The 20,908-nt window shown below is 52.1% G+C and overlaps 1 protein-coding gene across 1 annotated transcript; it reads right to left on the bottom strand.

The window, feature by feature from the left end:
- Positions 1-2,020: 2,020 nt before the first annotated feature.
- Positions 2,021-14,219, bottom strand: LOC126036784 (electroneutral sodium bicarbonate exchanger 1-like). Its single transcript, XM_049796981.1, has 22 exons — positions 14,073-14,219; positions 13,471-13,606; positions 13,094-13,254; positions 11,978-12,163; positions 11,781-11,869; positions 11,502-11,659; positions 11,036-11,123; positions 10,384-10,530; positions 10,120-10,211; positions 9,612-9,786; positions 9,342-9,475; positions 8,559-8,804; positions 8,349-8,454; positions 7,271-7,432; positions 6,433-6,546; positions 5,933-6,094; positions 5,069-5,320; positions 4,187-4,255; positions 3,470-3,643; positions 3,233-3,370; positions 2,642-2,742; positions 2,021-2,120 (listed from the first exon to the last, which is right to left on the bottom strand). Exons 1-22 carry the CDS (start codon positions 14,188-14,190, stop codon positions 2,033-2,035), a joined length of 3,096 nt encoding a protein of 1,031 aa, XP_049652938.1. The 5' UTR covers positions 14,191-14,219; the 3' UTR covers positions 2,021-2,032.
- Between the last annotated feature and the right edge of the window lie 6,689 nt (positions 14,220-20,908).

The raw sequence follows: 20,908 nt of genomic DNA, 5'->3' as shown, positions 1-20,908 counted from the left end.
TTTCCCCAGGAGCAACGGAGGGTGCTCAGCTGAGTGCTGCTGCAGGGGCCAAAGTGGGGCAGGCAGGCAGGGAGGGGAACGTAGGAACGAGGGAGCTGGCAGTAACCGGCCAGTCTGGGAGATGCCCGAGAAGCTCGAGAACCCTGTAAGCACAGGACGAGCTTAGAGGAGGTTCAACGTGAGGCCCTGTGGTTAACCATCCCCTCCAGATCTGGACCTTCTCCGGTTCCCGAGTTACCGTGCAGTTTCACAGCCTGGTGCAGAGATCCTGACTGGGAGATCACTGTACCTCCAGGAGTTAGGGATCCACCTAACAGTTACCCTGAGCGGGTGCAGGTCTGTGCTGCGCTGTACGTGCAGCGTGGCCTTCAGGCTGCGTCCCTACACATGTCCCTTGGCCGCAGGATAAACGGAGCTGGTTGACTGTAACAGAGGAGCCTCCAGGCAGCTCCTGCTTGGTACCAGCGATTACGCCACCTGCGCGGCCCTGCCGTTACCTAAAGTGCAGCGAGAAGTCCGCGTGTGAACATCCTTTACGCACAGAGGTGTTTTCTTCTAAGAAAAGTTGCATAATACCGTGAATGACCAAAAGGAGGAACTTCTCCGCTTCTCCACCGTAAAGCGTGCCAAGGGAAAATCCATCTGGGGTCTGCCCAATGCTGCATGAACGCAGGGTCCCCAGCATCTGAAGGGACCTAAGATTTACTTGCTACCTAGATGCCTCTTCTTCCTGGCTACGTCGCCTCCCAAGATCTTGCCCACCCCCAGCCTACTGGAGACGGGGGAATGTTAGAGAGACAGCCTTGATGCTGTGCCAGCACCGCTCAGCCATGGCCAAAACACTGCTGTGTTATCAACAGCTTTCTAGCTACCAGTACAGAGCACAGCACTACGAGGGCTGCTGTGGGGTAAAGGAACTCCAACTCAGCCAGATCCAATACAGAAGGAAAGTGGAGGAACAACAGAGGGAGCAGCCCAGGGACACAGAGCCCCAGGTCTCATCTGGCCACTCCTGTGACCATACAGTGTATTCAAAATCAAATACCTGAAGTGCTCCCTTAGATGCAGTTTACAGCCAAGGGACAAGAAGGTGGCAGTTCTGCATTTTGCAGCTCCCAGGCTGATGGCAGAGCCAAAGCAAAAAAAAACAAACCCAAAACCAAACCAACCAAGAGAGGTAAAACTGGAGCACAGGGAGCAAATGTTTTCTTTCACCTTAGGCCAACTGCTCGGACGCTCTCTATGCTGCCCTGCTGCAGAGGGCATCCCTCTCGTACCAGTAAGAGACATAAGAGTGAATTAAAGCCAGGACCCCAAACCAGACCAAAAACCCGGTCATGATCAAGAAGAAAGTGGAGAATGCATCAACTATAACAGAAAATTATTTTGGACATTCCCAGTTTACATTTGGAAAAAAGAGGGGAAAAAAAAAGAGGAGGAATTAGGTATTAAAAGAAGAGCACTGAATGATAAAGCAGTAGCAGTCCCTCTACCACTACAAACCCACACCCCCACACGCACGTACGCACACAGACTTAACACCACCAAACTCCCCTTGACTGTGACCTTCACCTCAGCTTGCTGGTCTAGAGATACTGAATGCCTGAAGCACACCAAGGATAACTGAAAACATCTGCATGGCTTTAATGGGAATCCTCCAACTGAAACAAAGCGCTTTCTCCCTCTGTCTGCGTTGGCACATCCCCGAGTCACGCTCTCACTCCTCTCCTTCAAAGTCAAGATTCCTAAACGTGAAAAGCGGGAGTGGGGAAAGGCGAAGGGGAGAGAAAAAGAGGGAGAGCATCATCAGTGGAAGACCTGCCACCTGCTGCTGATTCAGCCCTGTTTGGGGGACCACCCCAGCAGAGAGGAGCTGGTTTACATGCCACGGTCCACAATGCCTGTTCCCAGGGACAGGCCGTTTGCTCAGCCTTGCCGGCCAAAGCGTGGGAAAAGCGTAGGCGTGCGCCGTCGCTTGCAGAGTAGCACGGTCACGTTCACGTGCAATCCTTTACCTTTTTCCTCCCTGGATTCAAAGGGTTTCTGTCTTCAAAGTGAGAGCCTTCCATACGGTCATTTGTGACATTTCATCCAGGATAACAATCTCAGAAGGATCAGTCCTGCAATAAATATTTTACACAGCAATCCGTGATTATGGGAACTGATGCCACCAAGAGCATTAGCATCAGCAAGAGGAACAGCGGAGCCCCGAGAATCAAAGCTCCGCATAAGTGTGGGGGATTTTGCTGGATGAGGAGTTTTGGGAGGCAAGCCCGGGAGCTGCAGAGCAACAGCTCTGTGCAAAGGCTCTTGCTGGGGCTTAGCCCCGGTCCAGGTTCCTAAGCCACTGCTCGTACAGATCACGCCTGCAACTCCTCATGTGTTAAGTATGAGGATCTCCAGCTACCGTAAAGGCACTGATGAGGCAAGGTTTGAGGGTCAAACACGAGTGCTGCAGCCACTCTGCTTGCGGTCAGAGCCCTGCAATCACTTCCTGCAGCCCTGCCCCCAAATTTGGTTTTCCCACCAAGCTGCCTGCTGGTTTCTGTGGGATGCCCCACAAAGAGGCAAGTGGAGAAAACTCTGCCAAACACCTTCAAGCTAATCTTGCCGGGGGTCCTGGCGCTTGGTGGAGCTTTACCTGTCACTGCTTTGCTTTGGGATATCCACATCACTGGTCTTCCCCACGTTCAGCTGAACTGAACTTGCAGCAGCAGCAGCTTCCATCACCCTCCTGGACTCCTGATGTAAAAAAGGGACAAATCACGTTCTCTGTCTTTGATCAAAGTGGAGATAAGCTGAATGCCCAGCACAAACTTAGCAGTCTGCCCTCCGCTTCTGCCCCTTGGCAGCTATAGGTATTAGTGCAGCAGGGAAGAAACCGTTCACTCCAAAGATTTCGGGGCAGGGGGACTGTGTGTTCAAAACACGATTATGAGCAAATCTTGCCAGCAGCAGCAGCAACAGCAGCATCATCATCATCATCTAATAATAATCATCATAATGATAATGACCTTTGTGAAAAACGACTCGTTTTAAAAATTACACCTGTATTCAAGCGTTCAGCTCACTGCTACTTGAGGAAACAAAGGTTACAAAAGTTACAGGCTATTGGGATCTATTTCGATTGAGTGCTGATCTTCCCCCAACATTTCCAGACAAGCTGTAAGAGAAACAGGCAATCTCACAGCCACACGGAGATGTCCAGCCCCGAGGACACAGCAAGCCTTACCTCTTCTTCTTCTCCGGCTTCATTTCTGGCATCGTCCAACTTCTTCTTCCTTTCTGGCATAAGGTCATCCAGAAAGCTGAGCTCTCGCTTTGAGAAGCAGAAATCCATCGCTTTCCGGACAAAGACGAGAGCCAAAACCTTCATGAATAAGAGGGAAGATGCGGTGAGCTCAGAGACGATGCCACCTCTCACTCCAACACTGCAAACACCCCGCTGCTGAGCGGTGGCAGCTCTTACCATCATGGGAAAGATGATGGCGGCACGGGACACCTTGATGGTCCAGAGCAGGACGAGGCAGGTCAGCTGGATCGCCGTGAAGAAATGCACCTTTCGCAAGGGCACGTGCCGCAGGTAGATGAAATCCGGCTGGTGTTTCGCCGGCATCCAAAACAGCTTCAAGCGATCAAAGAACTGCGAAATAAAAGGGAAAGGTTGCCACCTTGGGACTGCGGCAAGTTTCTGGCCCTCTCGAGACGTGGAGGCACTTTGCAGCATCTCGCTTGCCGTCAGAAATCCTGGATCCCACCGCATTCCTCCTGGGAGCAGCACCCATTTTCCCTTCGCTCCATCTAGCAACCGGCTTGCCCCTGAGAGCTGCCCACCAAACGGCAACTATTCCATGCCATTCCATTATTAGCATTTCTCGGCCCACTGAATCCCCCCGCGAGGATTTCCACCAGTGGTAGAAACTGCCTTCCCTTTGCACCAAATTCCCCCGCTTTTCACGTAACCAAACACTGACCTGCCCTAAACCCTGCAACAGAGAGCGCTGAACTTGCCTGGTCCTCCCAGCCCCATATACCTCCTGTGACTCCACCAATCTCTTTTTTACACAAAAGAGTTTCATTGCTTGCTCTGCGAGAAGTTTTTCCCATGCCACTGCTTTTTTCCCTGCTGCTACAGAGACAAAATACCAGGGAGCCAACATGCTGCACGCTGTAAAAGAGTCCGTACCTGAATTCCTCTGAGTGACGACACACCCATGTAGAGAAAGACGCCATAAAGCACAGGCATTGGTATAAACTGGGGGGGGGGAAGAAAAAAAAAAAGTAAGAATGCAATCGTTTCTTTTTCTGTATTGCATTTTCAGTATTACCACCCTCTTCCACAGGCACTGCCTAAAATTGCTTGAAGCTTTCCAGCTTCCATTCAGGCTTAGAGATGGGTCAGATTTTAACCATTTTTTTGCCATTTTGTGCGCACGAGTGAGCTAAGGCTCTGCTTTAGGCTGAACTTGGGAGTTACCTCTCCTCAGAATAATCCTATTTTCCAGAAAGGTTGGAGGAAAACAGGCGATTTCACCCGTGCTACCCTATGCCGCATTCTCTGGCGGTAGAAGAAACACTTCTGCCTATTCTTGGGGCAACAGGCAAAGGCCACAGGCCTCCTTTTAGCCTAGAGACAAGATTACTTTGTGGGAGGAACGTTCAAGGAAGCCCACGGGGATGACCTCAGTGTGTTTAGCTCCTGGGAACGGCTGCTCCCGGGCATTTGGGGAGCAAATTGCAGCCAGTAAAGGGCTGCCTGTTTGAAAGACAGCAGATGTGCTGGTCTGAATATGCTCAACTGTAACCCATAAACATGGGCGGGCCTGAAAGACACCCAAAAATTCAAGCAGTTGCGTTGCTTGCTCGCCTCGAGCACACCAAACGGGGGCCTGAAGGGCTGCAAAGCCTAACCGAGGCTGGTTCCCACCGTGGGTCAAGCCCCAAGGGTTGGGATCACCTCCTCCTCCTCCGCTCCACAACTAACTACTCAGGCCTGCAGAGAGGGGACTGTTTTGCTGTAACCTCCAACAAGCTCGCGGTTGTTGGGTGGTTTGCATTTTCCTCTCACCTTTAACACAGAAGTGAAGAAGACGGAGCAGCCCATGAGCACAAAGATCAGCAAGCCAGTGACTCTCTGCTCTCGTATCCCCAGAAACTTGGGTTGTTCTCCTGGAGCTGAGCAGTCAGACTCTACTTTGAGGCTATTCACGTGGGTGATGGACAGGACGGTCGCAGCCACAAACCAGGGCAGCCCCATCACAGAGCACACCCCGAGCATCACGGCCACCACAAAAAGGTCCAGGTGGTACCCGCATCCTTTCTGCAGGCAGGAAAACAAGAAACAGAGCATCCCATAGCACAAGAGCAAGGATAACGTCGCAAGTCAGACTCAAACCCTGCTCGAGCACAAGTCAACTTCTTCAGAATTCAAAACAAGAAATGGAAACAAGCAAGCGTGTATGCAGGCTTTGCACAAGCACGTGGCATGAAAATCTGGCAGGAGTTCAGAAACAATGGATATGCAGAGCTTGTGCGATAAATACTTCTCCAAAATACAACAACCCACAACCCAAAACCACCAAACCATTTTTTCTACTCACAAAGAAAACTGTACCACTTGGATGGAAGGTGTGACTCTGAGTTATCCCTGGCAGCGCATCAAAACAATTCATTCCCCACACCTGCTGCTGCTGCCATTTTAAAACAAAAACGCACTTCTCTATTGCTCCAAGATTAATTTGCTCCTCCAAAAGGTTGCTCATCTGAACTGCCCTGTCACTTGCTCCCTGCATCATCGTTAATCCAGGAGAGCATCCTGCCACGCAGCCTGACCTTGTCCCAAACCAATGCCTTCAGAAAGCATCGGGAATAAGAGCTTCTCCCCAGACCTGCAGCCCAGAAGGGGCTGGGGTCATCCCTCACAGGCCCTTACCTTCAGCTTGTGCTCCTTCCTGTTCACAATAACGGCACTGATCTGCTGGTCCATAAATATCAAGATGGTGCAGAGCAGAGCTGGGATGAGCGCAGCCAACACCGTCCACCAAGGGTTGGGTCCTATGGGGTTGATGAACCACCCACGGTCGTCTCTGGTAGGCTGCAACAAAGCCCACGCATCAGCATCGTCTCCCAGCCCAGGCACTCCACTGGCTTTCATTTTCCCCTCCCTCCCTGTGTCAGAGCACCTCCCAGCCCTGGCTTCATGTCCCCCTCTCCCGGGGGCTTCAGCAGTGCCAGTCTCCTCTTTGCAAGCACCTCTAGATACTTCCCCTGTAGGTATCTAGTTTTGGGGCCATCTTCTCGTTTCCAGGAGGAAGCAAGGCACTTGGAGGTGGAAGAGGAGATGGTCACACCACCAGCATCTCCTCCAGACTCAGCCCTGCCCTGCCCCGGCATCACCTTGTGGCACCCCCACGTGCCAAAACATCCCGTTACCTTGAACGCATGGGGGACCTGGAGCTTCGGCGATGGGATCCCAACCACAAAGTCAAGGAGCACCATGATGACGATGGTGAGGAAAACAGCAAAGTCGCTCACTGTGGACCGTACCTGGGGCGAGAAACCAGAGGTGAGAGGGGCATGGCAAACAGGGCCGTAACGCGAGATGCAAGAGTTGCAGACATCCACAACATTAAGGCTGCTTAACCAAATCCCACCACCCCTCTGAGCACATGCAGCCTGATCCCTTGCTTAGATACTGCTGCTGTGTTTGTCCCTGTGAGATCTGGGGTCAGACAATAAAAAAAGCTTAATTAGGCGGACAAGGGTTGGTTTAAGTCAAAACCTAAAAATAATAATAATAATATTAAAAATAAGAAAACACATGTCTGACACTACAGCTACACTCACAGCTACAATGGCAACAAGGCACTGAGGCATCCTTTAGTCCTCAAAAGGAAGCTCCTCATTCGAATCTACTTTCCGCTCGAGCACATAATGCACAGAAGGTAGGGAAAAAATCCCCCAACCCCAACCCCCAAAACTTTGGGAAACCTGACTTCCTACTACCTGAGGAGAAAAAAAAATAAAAATAAAATAAATCAACCCCCCAAAATCTTCAATCTGGGGCAGGTCACGAGGCATGTGGGAAATGCTACGATGATTTTGCACTCATGGAAATGAGTGCGGGACATCCAAGCTCTTGGAGAGCTTGGCCTGCAAGGCCAACGTTTCCCAGCTTGACCAAGGCAGGGCAAATACTGCTTAGTGCTCCAGGAAAGCCATTTTGGGAAATGAGTGTGGAGATGGACACTGGCCACCATCTTCTACTTACTCTGGTTGGAAAGTAGCGGCTGGTTTTAAACTTCTTCAAGAAGCTTGACAGGGCAAAGGTGGCGAAGAAGAGGATGCAGCACCAGAAGAACACGTCAGGGGTGTAGGGGCCGTCGCGTCCACAGGCAGGTCCTTGAAACTCCCCACGCAAATACCGACATTCCTGGAGAAACAGAGCGTCAGGACACAAAGGCAGTGCACGTGCGGCAGGGAAACCTCGCATAGCTAGGGGGTTTTGAGGATCTTGGTCCAAGATCCACGACCCTGTAACTGCTCCTGCCAATAGAGATTTATATTTAATGAGCAGCAGCAGCTGAACAAGTGACACATTGAACTACACAGCGGAGAAATGAGATGTGAGGGGACACCATACCACGCACCCTTGGCACATCCTCTGCCTGCCATTCGAGCAATCGTGGCTAAAGAAGACACCAGAGGGGAAGGAAACACTGGAAACTCTTGGGGATAGAGAGAGAGGGAAGAGGGAAGGAGGGCTAAAGACAACCATGGTAGGAAAGGAGGAGAAGAGACAGATCGTCCCTCCCCAGGGGAGGTCTTGCAGAACCTGGCCAAGAGGGGATGAAGGCCACCATAAGAGCCTGCTGCCCTAGGCCCGGGCTCTGCTTCCGGCAACAACAGCCTGAGAGGCTGCTCAGACAAGCAAATTTATGCACGTACCTACAGACAGCACTGAACGAGAAAGCAAGGCCTGGAGTTACTAGGAACCCATTAAGGAGGCCAGCTACTACCTTTCAAGCATGAACTTAAGTCCTACAACTTCTACAATAATCAAACCACCCACTACTTAACCTTCCTCCCAGTCAGAAATACTGTCCTGCAACAGGCTTGACGGGGACACTTGCTACCCACAACGTTGGGGTAGACTGGACAAGGTGGACTCTCCTCCCCAGGACCAAGCGGCTTAAAACCACACGCTACATTTAGGCAAGGACTTTTCCGAGCAGCACTAGCACAGTTTGAAGCCCATCATTCCCTGAAGGGCTCTGACTTTTGCACCAGGCAAATGCCCCTGGACCCCATGGACGCGGCACGAGGAAGCAGTGGCTCGGGGCACTTACGGTCACCGTGAGGTTTTCCCAGGCGATGCCAGACACGTTGATCTTGTTGCTCGCCCAGAAACGCAGCGTTTCGTTGCTGGGATGGGTCGGTGCCTCACACTTACAGCTGGGAGGAGAGAAGCCAAGACAGGGGTAAGGGAAAGGTGATGGAGGTGCAGCCCGGAGCTCCTGCCAAGGGGCAGCAGCTTTCTCAGGGGGAAAAAAACCCACTAGTAGCTGGTGAGGAAGTCCAGCTTGCTGTGCATGTGCACAGGGTAGGTGTCTCGCAGGTGACTCAGCTTCTCCAGAGCCTCGTAGATGAAGATGATGCAGATGAGGGAGGCAAAGGCTTCTTCCGTGAAGCGGGTGACGTAGCACACCAAACAGCTGGCGTCGGTGGCCACCAGCACTATGCACAAGAAGGCGGTCCACAGCCCAATGCACGCCCGCAGAGACAGATAGGAGAGCGTGTATTCCCTGGGAAAGCAGAATGAAACAAAGGCTGGAAAGGCCAGCAAGAGGCCCTGAGCCATGCCTGCCTTTGGGGAAAACGGGGAGCAATTTTGGAGCGTGTCAAGGCTGCGGATGGGAAATGCAGTTTCCATGTACTACTACAGAGAGCCTCGGGGCTGTGGTGCAGGGTGTAGACCCACAGCAGGAGAGGCCAATTATTTAGTTACCACTGTTTAACACGGATCTCGTGTTAACACCTTGGAGGCTGCTTGAGGTCAGGTCCCTCTTGGGCCAGGTGGTGTTCTCCCACATCACCCTGACGCCCTAACACTGAAACCAGCTGGGTTTGCACCCAGTCACCTGCTGCCAGCAAGCTGGGGCTTAATAATAAACCTTATGGCAATAAGGGTGGTTTATCTCCCATCAAAGCCATCGCAACAAAAGGACTGTCACTAAAATCTAGCAACTACCCCTAAGAAAAAGAAAAGAAAAGCATCTTTTCTCCATCACTGCCCCCTTCTGAAGGCTCTCGCAGCACCCAGCTGCGGCAGCCTGCCTTACTTGCAGAATTTGTAGAGGATCTTCTCAAACACCAGGACGGGTCCGGTGCTGCCGAGGATGGTGAGAGGTTGGCCGGCAAAGAGGCAATACACCACGCCGGCCATGGACGCGCCCAGCAGCGACTCCATGGCACTCTGTCCGGGGAAGAGAGGCGGCCGTGAGTAAATAAATCGTTAGGGAGAAACAAAAACCAAAGCCGGTTCACTGCAGCAGGGACTTTGGCCTGAGTTTTACCCTCCCCCATCCCCCCCAACAGAGAGAGGTGCTCACTATGTGGCCATTGGTCGCCTCCCCCAGCAGTCCCCCAAAGGTGATGACAGGGGACATGCAGGCACAGTAGAGGAAGAGGAAGGACGCCAGGCACTGCAGGCTCAGACCATCCCGGAAGTCGCTCCAGAACCACGGGGCTTTCCGCTTCACGTCCAGGGTCAAACCTCCAAAGAGCCTGCAGGAAGGAAAAAGAAGAGAGTCTGTTCTCTTGGAGGAACACGTCGACTTTGCTTTGCTGCAGAAGGGCAATCACAAGCATAGAGTAACTTTCGTGGCTAAAAAGAAGCACTCTCCTTCAGCCCAAATCAAGAAAACCTGCGTGCAACGGTGATGGTTGGGGCTGAGCCCAGCTGCCCAGATCTCCCCCCTGCCCAGCCCAGGGGACCAAGCTGGCAATGTGGAGCCCCTTCACTGAACCAGCTAACCCCAAAGACCTGCTAGAAGGGAAGGTGCATGCTCAGATTTGAGAGGCAAACAGAAAAAAACCCCAAACTATTACAGCTCCCACCTTCCCGTCCGCTGCAGTTCAGGCCCACTGTGTTTCTCCAGCGTGCTGTGAGAAGCACTGTCATCAAGAGCTCCTGGCATCTTCCTTTTTTCCTGTTAAAATGGAAGTGAGATAAAGCTATGGACTTGTAACCACTGGCTTGTTTTGCTTCTGGTCTGGCTCTGTGACTGTGTCAGAGTGGGACCTTGTGAATTTGGGCCCCTGAACAGCATCCCCAGCCATCCTGCCCATCCCCCTCATGCCTCCCGCCGATGTGGCACCCACCTGCGAAGGGACGTTTTTCGGGGGCTCGATTCGGATTGATGGATCCCACTCTCCTGGCGGCAAGACCGTGACCTGATCCAGAAACTCGTCGATGCCAGCCACGAGGTCAGCCCCGTTCTTGGCTTTATAGGCAACGTCACGGAAAACCTGCCAATAGAAGACAACCTGGTGAGAGGACAACCCAGCTCGGATGTCCTAACCAGTGCAATAAGCTCTTGGCTAAACGCAAGGCTTTTTCACCAAAATTCCCTGCTGGAAAGGGCAGGAAATATTCCCCCAAAAGGAAAAATCTGCGCATCACGGCACTTGTAATCATCTCCCCCACGAGGCCCCCGTCCCCCATGGCACACCATACCCTTCTGCTTAAAGAGCAAGAGAAGTTTTACTGGCCCTGGCAATGCCACCACTGGGGACAGCGTGCTGGGGACCCCGGCGAGAAGGATGAGGTGCAGGATGCACCCCGGGCGGGATTTCAGCCTCCAGGATGTGGGGTGATGCAAATCTGCGTGTTTGCTTTGGGGTGAGAAAGAGGGCTGGGCTATTTGGAGAGCTGCGGGCAGCTGGGACAGCAAATCCTCTTCCTCACTACTTCAGAGACAGGGAGAGCTGAAGAAAGGCAAAAATGACCCGGAGCTATCTCATCTTGTCGCACCTCATCCGTCATGATAGTGGCCATGGACCTGCCGATCTCATGGTACTGATGGGCTTTTCCTTCTGGTCCAAGCAAAACAAACAGGAACCTGGGCAAGAAAAAGAAAATGAGAGAGAGAAGAAGGTGTCTTTGCTCCAAGAGCACCCAAGGAAAGCCCTGGCAGCTCCCAGCCCAGAGCGTGGCTCAAGACGGGACACGTAGGCTCAGCGATGCCGCGATGAATTTGAAATTCTTCAAAACAGACGGCAAATGTAATTTGGGGGCCAACTTTCATTACAATTGGCCGATGGGTTTAAAAGCTACAGCAGGGAATGGAGAAATGAAGGCGAGGAGACGTGGGTGGGGGAAACGTGCTTGCTCCCCCTCCCACTAGCCTTGTTCCCTTGGGACACCAAACTGATGCCTGCAACTTGATGTTTGGTTGGGTATCTTTTTTACGGAAGAATTTTGCGCTTCTCATTCGCACCTTGTTGGGATGGGAACTTCCGTCATGCCTGAGAGGAGGACAGCCGGGCTCAGGCGGACAAATGCCACGATGGGCTGGTGAAGGAAATCCAGCTCTCCTACGAGCACGTTGGATGCTTCAGCCCCGGTGGGAATTTTCTTCATGAAGTGCAGCTCCGCCTGGGCACGACAAGCGATTTTCAGGCAATTACCCCAAAAGCAAAGCCCACAGCGCTCTGCAGCACACTCTGCAAGAGCAAATCTGGCCCTAAAGGCGTTAAGAAAGCTACGAGTGTCTCACCTTGCTTAAATCCATAGCTCTGCTCTCACGGGTCACCCCATCTTTAGCTTCCGCAGCGGTGGGAGAAGGACAAGGGGTGATTGTTTGGGCTGGTAGGAAAAAGAAAGACACTCAGAAAGATGGACAAGGAGCAACTGGGACGCTTCTCCTTTGCCTGGGCAAGTCTAATGGGGCCACAGCCCTGCAGAAACCCTCACCTGGCTTGTAGAGGAGGTGCAGGTCCGACTGCCTCTTGCTCACATCAGCAAACGAGCAGACAGCGGGGAGAAGGTTGGTTGTCTTCTCGTTCTGATGGTGGTGCTTCCTCAGAAGGACTTCTCGAACTTGCGCCCGCACGTGCTCGTCAAACTCCGTGGACTGTTCTTGCTGGGCCAGGATCATATCTGAGGATGGCAAAGGGAAACAAAGCCATCAGAGCAGAAACCCCAACAAGTCCCGACCCCCAAAGCCCCCAGGGAAGGCTGTGCCACACAGGCTGCACCCTAATGCCCGCTCAGCCTTGCATAGCAAGGCCTTTTAATAATGTTCAGCCTTTGCAGTGAAAACGAGAATTTTCTTTTGCTAAGAAACATCATCCAAGTGCTTATTCATCATTCCGCTAAGATAAATATTTCCCATTCTAAATAATGCAATTTTCTTGCCCGACCTGGCCTTTCTGACTCTACACGTTTACCCAAATTATAAGCAATCTATAGCACAGACGTTCCCAGTTTCCCGTGCTGATCGAGTGCAATTTGCTGAGCCCAGGGAGAAACATGCTAAGAACGGCTCCGACTTCTCCAGCCCTTGAAAGGGCTGAATGGAGACCTGCTGCCCGTCAAAGATAACTTCTCCAAAGTGGCTTTTGCAATTAACTTCAAGTATCTTCCCCACAGAAATACACTGCTTGGTCATCGCCAGAGAAACTCTGCCTTAAAACTCTTAAATGCTGGATGTTAAGGCAAAAGTAAAACAAAGAATGCGAGGAAACAGCTTGTAAGAAATAGTTCCTTTAAGGTGGTTCAGCTCTTACGCAGACTCCGTATTTCTAAGAGCAGCCTGCTAAGCCCTGACACACACTCCTTTTTGGCTGCAGAATATTCTCTAGTGGCTTCTCCAACTCCACAAACTGCTTTCAAAAGGACCCCATATTGGAATAAAAAAACAGTGCGACTGTTGCACGCCCAGTCTACATCCAAAAACAGCTCATGAGAAAAACACAGTGGCACTTCTGGAAAAGGACGTGCCATTGGGGCAGGGTTTGATTTGGGAGTGAAGAGCACCGTGGCGAGCTGAGCTCGGCCATTCCCGGAGAGATGCAGTGCCCACGGTACCTGCAATCTCTTCGATGCTGTTGGCACAAACGTCCAGCAGCACCGACCCATTGCTGATGCAGCTCCTCAGCTCGGAGAGGCTGTGCAAGGACAGCGTGCCAACGTAGGGCTTGCTCCAGCGCTCGCCGCCGTCTTCCACGTCCTCCTCAAACTTCAGCCACCTGCGGACATCGGGTGCGATCAGCCCCATTGCACGAAAACAGCCCCAGCTCTGCAGCCCCTTTGACAGAGCCACGGGGTGGCAAGAGGAGAAGGCTCCTCGTGCCGCCACCTGCAGCTGCAAAAGCTTCGCGTCCTGGAGAGGAGAAAGCAGAGCCCACGGGCGCTGCCAGTGCGGGGACTCCTCTCCCACCGCAGCCAAAGCAGCAGGGATTTACCTTGCCGTTTCCTTCCACTCGGCATCTCGGCCCTCTTTTACACAGATCTCATCCAGCTCGGAGAACAAGTGGTGAGGGATGTGCTGCTCGTCCTCCTTGGTCCTGAGAATGAACTGCACCCGCTGGGACGGGGAGCCTGGGGGCAGAAGGCAAAGACCCATCCCGTTACTGCGCCTGAACACAGCTTGTCACCCTCACGTGCAAAGTGGCCATCAGCACCAGTGCAGCCATAAACACTGGGCTGGCCCCTCTCCTCTGCGTCTCTCTGGGCTTGCACAGAGCCGTGAAGAAGGAGAAGCATCTGGTCCACCTCTGCATAAGGATGGGCTGCTTTCCTTCCCCACATTGCCATTTTTAAAGCCAGGATCCCTCTAAGGAAGACGAGCCTAAACCCATTATGCATTTAACTGCACTTAAAAAAACAAAAAAAAAGAAAAAAAAAAGAAAAAAAAAAAAAAAGAAAGTAAAACTTGGGAAAAAGAGGGTGTTGCTCAATAAGGCCACTTTCCCTCGGAAGAACAGCAACTCACTCAAACTAGCCACGGGGACGTGCTTGCAGAAGGCCCCAGTGCCCACGTTGCCCCCAGTTTAGCGAATGCCGCGGTGGGACTTACAGTGGTAGCCCTGCTCTGTCGGGGCAGACTCCTTCTCCCGTTCCCCTTCCCGATGCTTCTGGCTGTGGCGTCGGTGATGCCGGTGGCTCTGCCTAACCAGTGGCATCTGCGCGCCCACGTACAGGGTCCGGTGGCCTGCGAAAAAGCAGCGTTTTTTGCAGCGCTCTCGGCATTGCGGCAATAGTTGAGGTGGCCGGTGCCTTGCTAAGCCACGGTTCAATCCCAGGAGCAACGCCAGCTTCCCTTAATGTTATTTTCACTGGACGTCCTTTTTTCCAAGCCTATTTTACTCGAGCTTTGCAACAACACAGCAACAACAAGTGTTGGCTCCGGGTCATCTAAAAGTGCCCTGAAAGTATCGGACCTCTTCTCAAATTCCAGCTTCGGCTGGACAACACTCAGACTTGCTCATTAAGCAGCAACACGAGCTAATTATTTTCAAAAGCTCTGTATGGCACGAGGCGACAAGAGACGATCAAATCAGTCCCATTGCAATGAACTCCAGAACAAAAAAAGAAAATCACAGCCCCGTGTCTGCAGCCCTGAAATGATTCTCCTGACCTCTCCAAGCCAGGAGCAACCTCTGCGAGAAAAAAAGCCGTGAATTATCAAGCCCCGTGGCTACAACTCACACCGTGGCCTCCCGGGAGGCTTTTTCCCTCCGTTTAAAAAGCCATAATAGTAAAAAATGTGACAATAACTGTGTTGCTTTATTGAGAAGCGCGGCACGTTTCGCTGCACATGATTTGACACCCAACAAGGCACACTGGAGAGACTTTGTGCAATGGGAAAACGCGCTGGGCTAGTGGCTCCTCCACCAGGATCTCAGCAGAGACTCACCTTCCAACTCCTCCTTCTCATAGCAAATACTGACAGCGTTGCTCCTTCTTCCCCGGTCAATCACTGCCTCCTCGTCATGTCTCTGTTTAGCAATGACAAGAAGGGAAAAGTTGGGGCTGGGGGTGGAGAGCTCCCTTACGTCCTCCCAGACATCACCCACCCCTGCATCCACGCGAGTCCACGAGCCATCACGCCTCTGCGTGCCTCCTCCTCCTTCAGGCACAGCCCTAAAACCACGGACTTGTAGGAGGTTTTTCTTCCCATACGCAAATAAAACAGCCCATAACATCACCTGTACTGTATAACACGAGAGTCTGGACGTATTTAATACAGCAGGAGAGGGATGAGTGTTTCAGACAAAAAAAACCCCCACCTCCCGCTTTGTTCTTGAGGTTCCTGTCTAAAAAAGTGATTTCCAAAATGGAAAAAAAAAACCCAACCCACAAAACTGCACTTTTGAGCCCCGGCCGCGCTACCTGTAACTCTTCCAGAAGTGTCATTTTGTAACGCCCGTTTGGGTTCATCCTCACGTCAGTCACTGGGTTTTGGGGACAACTGAACCTCCAGGTCAGTCAGGGGCCCGATTCCCCAGGGACTGATGGAGTAGCCCTCACGGGAGGAGCTAAGTGGCACCCAGTGTGCACCAACTCCAGAGACACAATAGGGACCATTATGAAATCACAAGCTATGATGCGGATCCAGGCAGCTATTTAAAGCCACGCACCCCTAGACCCTTCCCGCTTGGAAAACTTAGTGCCTGGGCAGAAGCCAGCTCTGCTTTGAGCAAAAACTCTCCAGAATAGAGAACATTCCTGCATGAGAGGTGTCAGGCTCAAAAGTGTGCAGAAAGAAAACCCTTCACAGGCTCGTTCACCCTCCTGAGAGGCAAAGCCCATTAGCAGCATCATGTTTTCTCTCTTTTTCTTTCTAACAGTAGAGCTGAAGCTCTAGCATCCTGAGGATAACAAGAGGTACAAATACGGTAAGGAAAAAGAATATCTTATTGGATCAATGGGTAGATTCAGAAAAAAACCCTGCTACACAGTAGTTTATCCTGACTGCTAGCTAGAACCGAGAAGACTGTTTTTTCCACTTGGGTCAACAGTTCCGGTGAAACATACTACCTGTCTAGGACGGCTGCATCTGAGGAACAAGAATTAGTTATTTGCAATACAAGGAATGAGTCATTTTGTGTCATGATATTCATCAGACTGCACAGAGAAACAAGAGACAAATGCATTTGAATACCCATGTGTTGTGTTACGTTTTAACCACTTAACATTCCCCAAGAGCTCAAGAAGACAGAGCAGAAAGACAGGAGACAGGTGAAAGCCTAGAGCGCCAGCTAGACGGAATGAAAGACCCTCTTCCTTCTCTGAAGCTTCAGCAAGGCTTCCTTCACCTGCTTGTTCCTCCGACTGTCAATGACGGGGTTCAAACTGGGGCTGACGAGACTGTAGAAAAGGGAAAGAACTTTCTCCCTCCCAGAGGAGTTACCGCTCCCGGGCCCCGCGTACACGAAGATGGCGTTTCCATAAAAGACACCCACCACGGTCGGGTGGGAGCCACACGTGGAGGTGGTTTCGTGCCATCCTGGCACAGAGCGGATGCGCAGATCGGTGGCCAGGCTGTCCAGGGAGCAAATCAGGATTAAGGCTAAAGGGAAGAGGAAGAAGCACACACAAACACCAAAGATCAGGACTTTATTGGCAGGAGCGGCAGGGCAGGCCAGCTTTGAGACAGCAAGAATTTCACAGGAGAAGTGGACAACCTCGCAGGGGCCACAGAAAGGCAGGTGTAAAGCCAGAGAGGCTTGCAGTGTACCAAATACGAACGCCAAAGCCCACAGAAATGTGGCAAGGGTGAGGCGCAGCCTCCAGATCACGATGAGGGCATAGCGCGGGGGACGGCAGATTGCCACGTAGCGAACATGAGACATGACGGCCAGCAGCACGCACGCTGTAAGTGCAAAGATTAAATAAAGATGGCTCTGTGCCCCACACCCAGCAAAGGAGGGGGTTCTGCCTTGTCCAAGGAGGCTCCTTAGCATATGGGGGACATTGCTGGAGGCGTAGCAGATGTCCGCGATGGAGAGGTGGCAGAGGAAGAAGTACATGGGGCTGTGGAGGCAGTAGTCCGGGCAGATAAGCAGAAAGACAAGTGCGTTTCCCATCAGAGTGGCAGAGCAGAGGGCAGAGAAAAGGCCAAAGAGGCAGCGCTGCAGGGCTGGGGTGCTGCAGAACCCCAGGAGGACGAATTCTGTGACCGTCGTTTCATTCTGCACGCTGTGCTGGAGGTGAGGCAGCACAAACTGCGACCACGGAGATCTGGAAGCGAAGGAGCAAGGAAAAGGAAAGAAAAAGGAGAGTTTTCCTAAGAATGTCAGGTCCTTTACTCTTTACGCTGCAGCTCCCTTCTCCCCGTTTTTCCCTCTGACTCCAGTGAAAGGTGCGTACTACCCTCCCCACGCTGAGCGACGTACATCTGAATTGCAAGCTCCAATCTCTCGGCAAACTTTGAGCAGTTTGACCAATCTCGCACAACTTTGCTGCCTAGCTTGCCCTTGAAGTCTTTCTTTTCCTGGGTTGGTTTTGGGGTTTTTTTTGCAGGGGGTGGGGAGGGGCAGGGTATGGTTTGGCTGTTGGAGGAGATAAAATGATGAAGATTGCAGGTGTCGATTAAGGTGAAGTCAGAACAACTTCAAAGCAGCTATTTTAAATTAAGTCCATATTAAAAGGAATGCACAGTTCACAGAATAATTCCAGTTTTACCATTAAACCAACCAGCATTTCCAAGCCACTGCTGTGTCCTCTTTACCTTCGTGAAATGCATTCCTACTGAATCCTGCAGTTGCTTGATCCAACTCCCCTATCCCAGCTACTGCAGGTCCGGGAAGGTCAGGCAGAACGTCACCTTGGTTCCTGCTGTGCAGCTGCTTGCCCTTACCAGTTTCGCAGGGTGCTGGTCAAGGTCCCTGGGCATCCCCTGGCACTTGTCTCCACGCGGCTCTCTGGTCTCCAAGATCTTCCGCCACTTCCAGGATATTTCCTCCAGCCAGGATCTTCACCTTTTCCTTCCTGGGTCCCTTGCTTCTCTTCAAGATCCCTTCTTCTTTCTGGGAACCCTTCTTTTTGACACCACCTCTTCTTTCTGGAACCCCACGCCCCCAGTTTTCCTAATCTGTCTATGTGAGCAGTACAATGCCTGATCAGCCTCCAAATTAAGGCTTCTCTCTCCTAGCTCTTTACTAACTGTAGGATTCGGGACACGCCACTTTTGATTATTCCAGGTGTTACCCAAATTTACAACCAGCCCACGCTGGCTGCGTGTAGCAAGAAGCAGGCTTCTGCTTGACAGCTCAGAACTCAGTTTCAGACATTCACACGCACAGACCTTGCCGCACACGTGCACCCAGTCACGTGTTGCCTGGTAACCTTCACAGTTTGAGCCGGTTTTTTGTCTACGGCCGGGCTTCAGAGGCAGGGCATGGCCACAGAAGCGCATTCCCCCCGTCAGTCTGTGAAGTGAGCAAGGGAGAGTCAATACTTGTCTGGTGAGCCTCATACCCAGGCAATGTGGTCGAGCCCTCTCCTGTGACAGCCCTGGCAAAAGCCACAGCAGGGTGCTCCCTTGCCTCTGCCTAGGTCACTGGGCTTCCCCTGCCTGCCATTGCTCCTTTGTCCTCCTCTGCGTTTGTGGAGATGAACCTTTAACCACACAACCTAACACCTACAACACCGGGAAAAAGAGAGGCTGCAGAGGGTCCAACGGGGAAGGTCGCCGATGTAGAATGCTCTTTGTGAGAGGCAGCACACCCAGCTCACCTCCTTGCTCCTGAGCTGCTCTATCGGAAGCACTGCGTGCAGGACGCTCTGTTCAACAGGCTGTGTCTGTATCTGACTGCCTTGTCCTTGCTACAGCACCATGTGCTGGGGGAACGCCACGGAGAGCAAGGAGGACGCTCTTTCCCCAGGAGCAACGGAGGGTGCTCAGCTGAGTGCTGCTGCAGGGGCCAAAGTGGGGCAGGCAGGCAGGGAGGGGAACGTAGGAACGAGGGAGCTGGCAGTAACCGGCCAGTCTGGGAGATGCCCGAGAAGCTCGAGAACCCTGTAAGCACAGGACGAGCTTAGAGGAGGTTCAACGTGAGGCCCTGTGGTTAACCATCCCCTCCAGATCTGGACCTTCTCCGGTTCCCGAGTTACCGTGCAGTTTCACAGCCTGGTGCAGAGATCCTGACTGGGAGATCACTGTACCTCCAGGAGTTAGGGATCCACCTAACAGTTACCCTGAGCGGGTGCAGGTCTGTGCTGCGCTGTACGTGCAGCGTGGCCTTCAGGCTGCGTCCCTACACATGTCCCTTGGCCGCAGGATAAACGGAGCTGGTTGACTGTAACAGAGGAGCCTCCAGGCAGCTCCTGCTTGGTACCAGCGATTACGCCACCTGCGCAGCCCTGCCGTTACCTAAAGTGCAGCGAGAAGTCCGCGTGTGAACATCCTTTACGCACAGAGGTGTTTTCTTCTAAGAAAAGTTGCATAATACCGTGAATGACCAAAAGGAGGAACTTCTCCGCTTCTCCACCGTAAAGCGTGCCAAGGGAAAATCCATCTGGGGTCTGCCCAATGCTGCATGAACGCAGGGTCCCCAGCATCTGAAGGGACCTAAGATTTACTTGCTACCTAGATGCCTCTTCTTCCTGGCTACGTCGCCTCCCAAGATCTTGCCCACCCCCAGCCTACTGGAGACGGGGGAATGTTAGAGAGACAGCCTTGATGCTGTGCCAGCACCGCTCAGCCATGGCCAAAACACTGCTGTGTTATCAACAGCTTTCTAGCTACCAGTACAGAGCACAGCACTACGAGGGCTGCTGTGGGGTAAAGGAACTCCAACTCCGCCAGATCCAATACAGAAGGAAAGTGGAGGAACAACAGAGGGAGCAGCCCAGGGACACAGAGCCCCAGGTCTCATCTGGCCACTCCTGTGACCATACAGTGTATTCAAAATCAAATACCTGAAGTGCTCCCTTAGATGCAGTTTACAGCCAAGGGACAAGAAGGTGGCAGTTCTGCATTTTGCAGCTCCCAGGCTGATGGCAGAGCCAAAGCAAAAAAAAACAAACCCAAAACCAAACCAACCAAGAGAGGTAAAACTGGAGCACAGGGAGCAAATGTTTTCTTTCACCTTAGGCCAACTGCTCGGATGCTCTCTATGCTGCCCTGCTGCAGAGGGCATCCCTCTCGTACCAGTAAGAGACATAAGAGTGAATTAAAGCCAGGACCCCAAACCAGACCAAAAACCCGGTCATGATCAAGAAGAAAGTGGAGAATGCATCAACTATAACAGAAAATTATTTTGGACATTCCCAGTTTACATTTGGAAAAAAGAGGGGAAAAAAAAAGAGGAGGAATTAGGTATTAAAAGAAGAGCACTGAATGATAAAGCAGTAGCAGTCCCTCTACCACTACAAACCCACACCCCCACACGCACGTACGCACACAGACTTAACACCACCAAACTCCCCTTGACTGTGACCTTCACCTCAGCTTGCTGGTCTAGAGATACTGAATGCCTGAAGCACACCAAGGATAACTGAAAACATCTGCATGGCTTTAATGGGAATCCTCCAACTGAAACAAAGCGCTTTCTCCCTCTGTCTGCGTTGGCACATCCCCGAGTCACGCTCTCACTCCTCTCCTTCAAAGTCAAGATTCCTAAACGTGAAAAGCGGGAGTGGGGAAAGGCGAAGGGGAGAGAAAAAGAGGGAGAGCATCATCAGTGGAAGACCTGCCACCTGCTGCTGATTCAGCCCTGTTTGGGGGACCACCCCAGCAGAGAGGAGCTGGTTTACATGCCACGGTCCACAATGCCTGTTCCCAGGGACAGGCCGTTTGCTCAGCCTTGCCGGCCAAAGCGTGGGAAAAGCGTAGGCGTGCGCCGTCGCTTGCAGAGTAGCACGGTCACGTTCACGTGCAATCCTTTACCTTTT

The sequence above is a fragment of the Accipiter gentilis genome, unplaced genomic scaffold (genome assembly GCF_929443795.1).
Source record: "Accipiter gentilis unplaced genomic scaffold, bAccGen1.1, whole genome shotgun sequence".
NCBI classification, from domain to species: domain Eukaryota; kingdom Metazoa; phylum Chordata; class Aves; order Accipitriformes; family Accipitridae; genus Astur; species Astur gentilis.
This window is presented reverse-complemented; position numbering and strand designations above follow the sequence as displayed.

Excerpts from the sequence above, each read along its gene's own strand:
- LOC126036784 (XM_049796981.1), bottom strand. The coding sequence starts at position 14,190 with ATGCCACTGGTTAGGCAGAGCCACCGGCATCACCGACGCCACAGCCAG. Across the intron at positions 11,124-11,501 it reads GAAGTTCCCATCCCAACAAG|GTTCCTGTTTGTTTTGCTTG; the intron begins GTGCGAATGAGA and ends TTTCTTGCCCAG. Across the intron at positions 9,787-10,119 it reads GAACTGCAGCGGACGGGAAG|GCTCTTTGGAGGTTTGACCC; the intron begins GTGGGAGCTGTA and ends TCCTTCCTGCAG.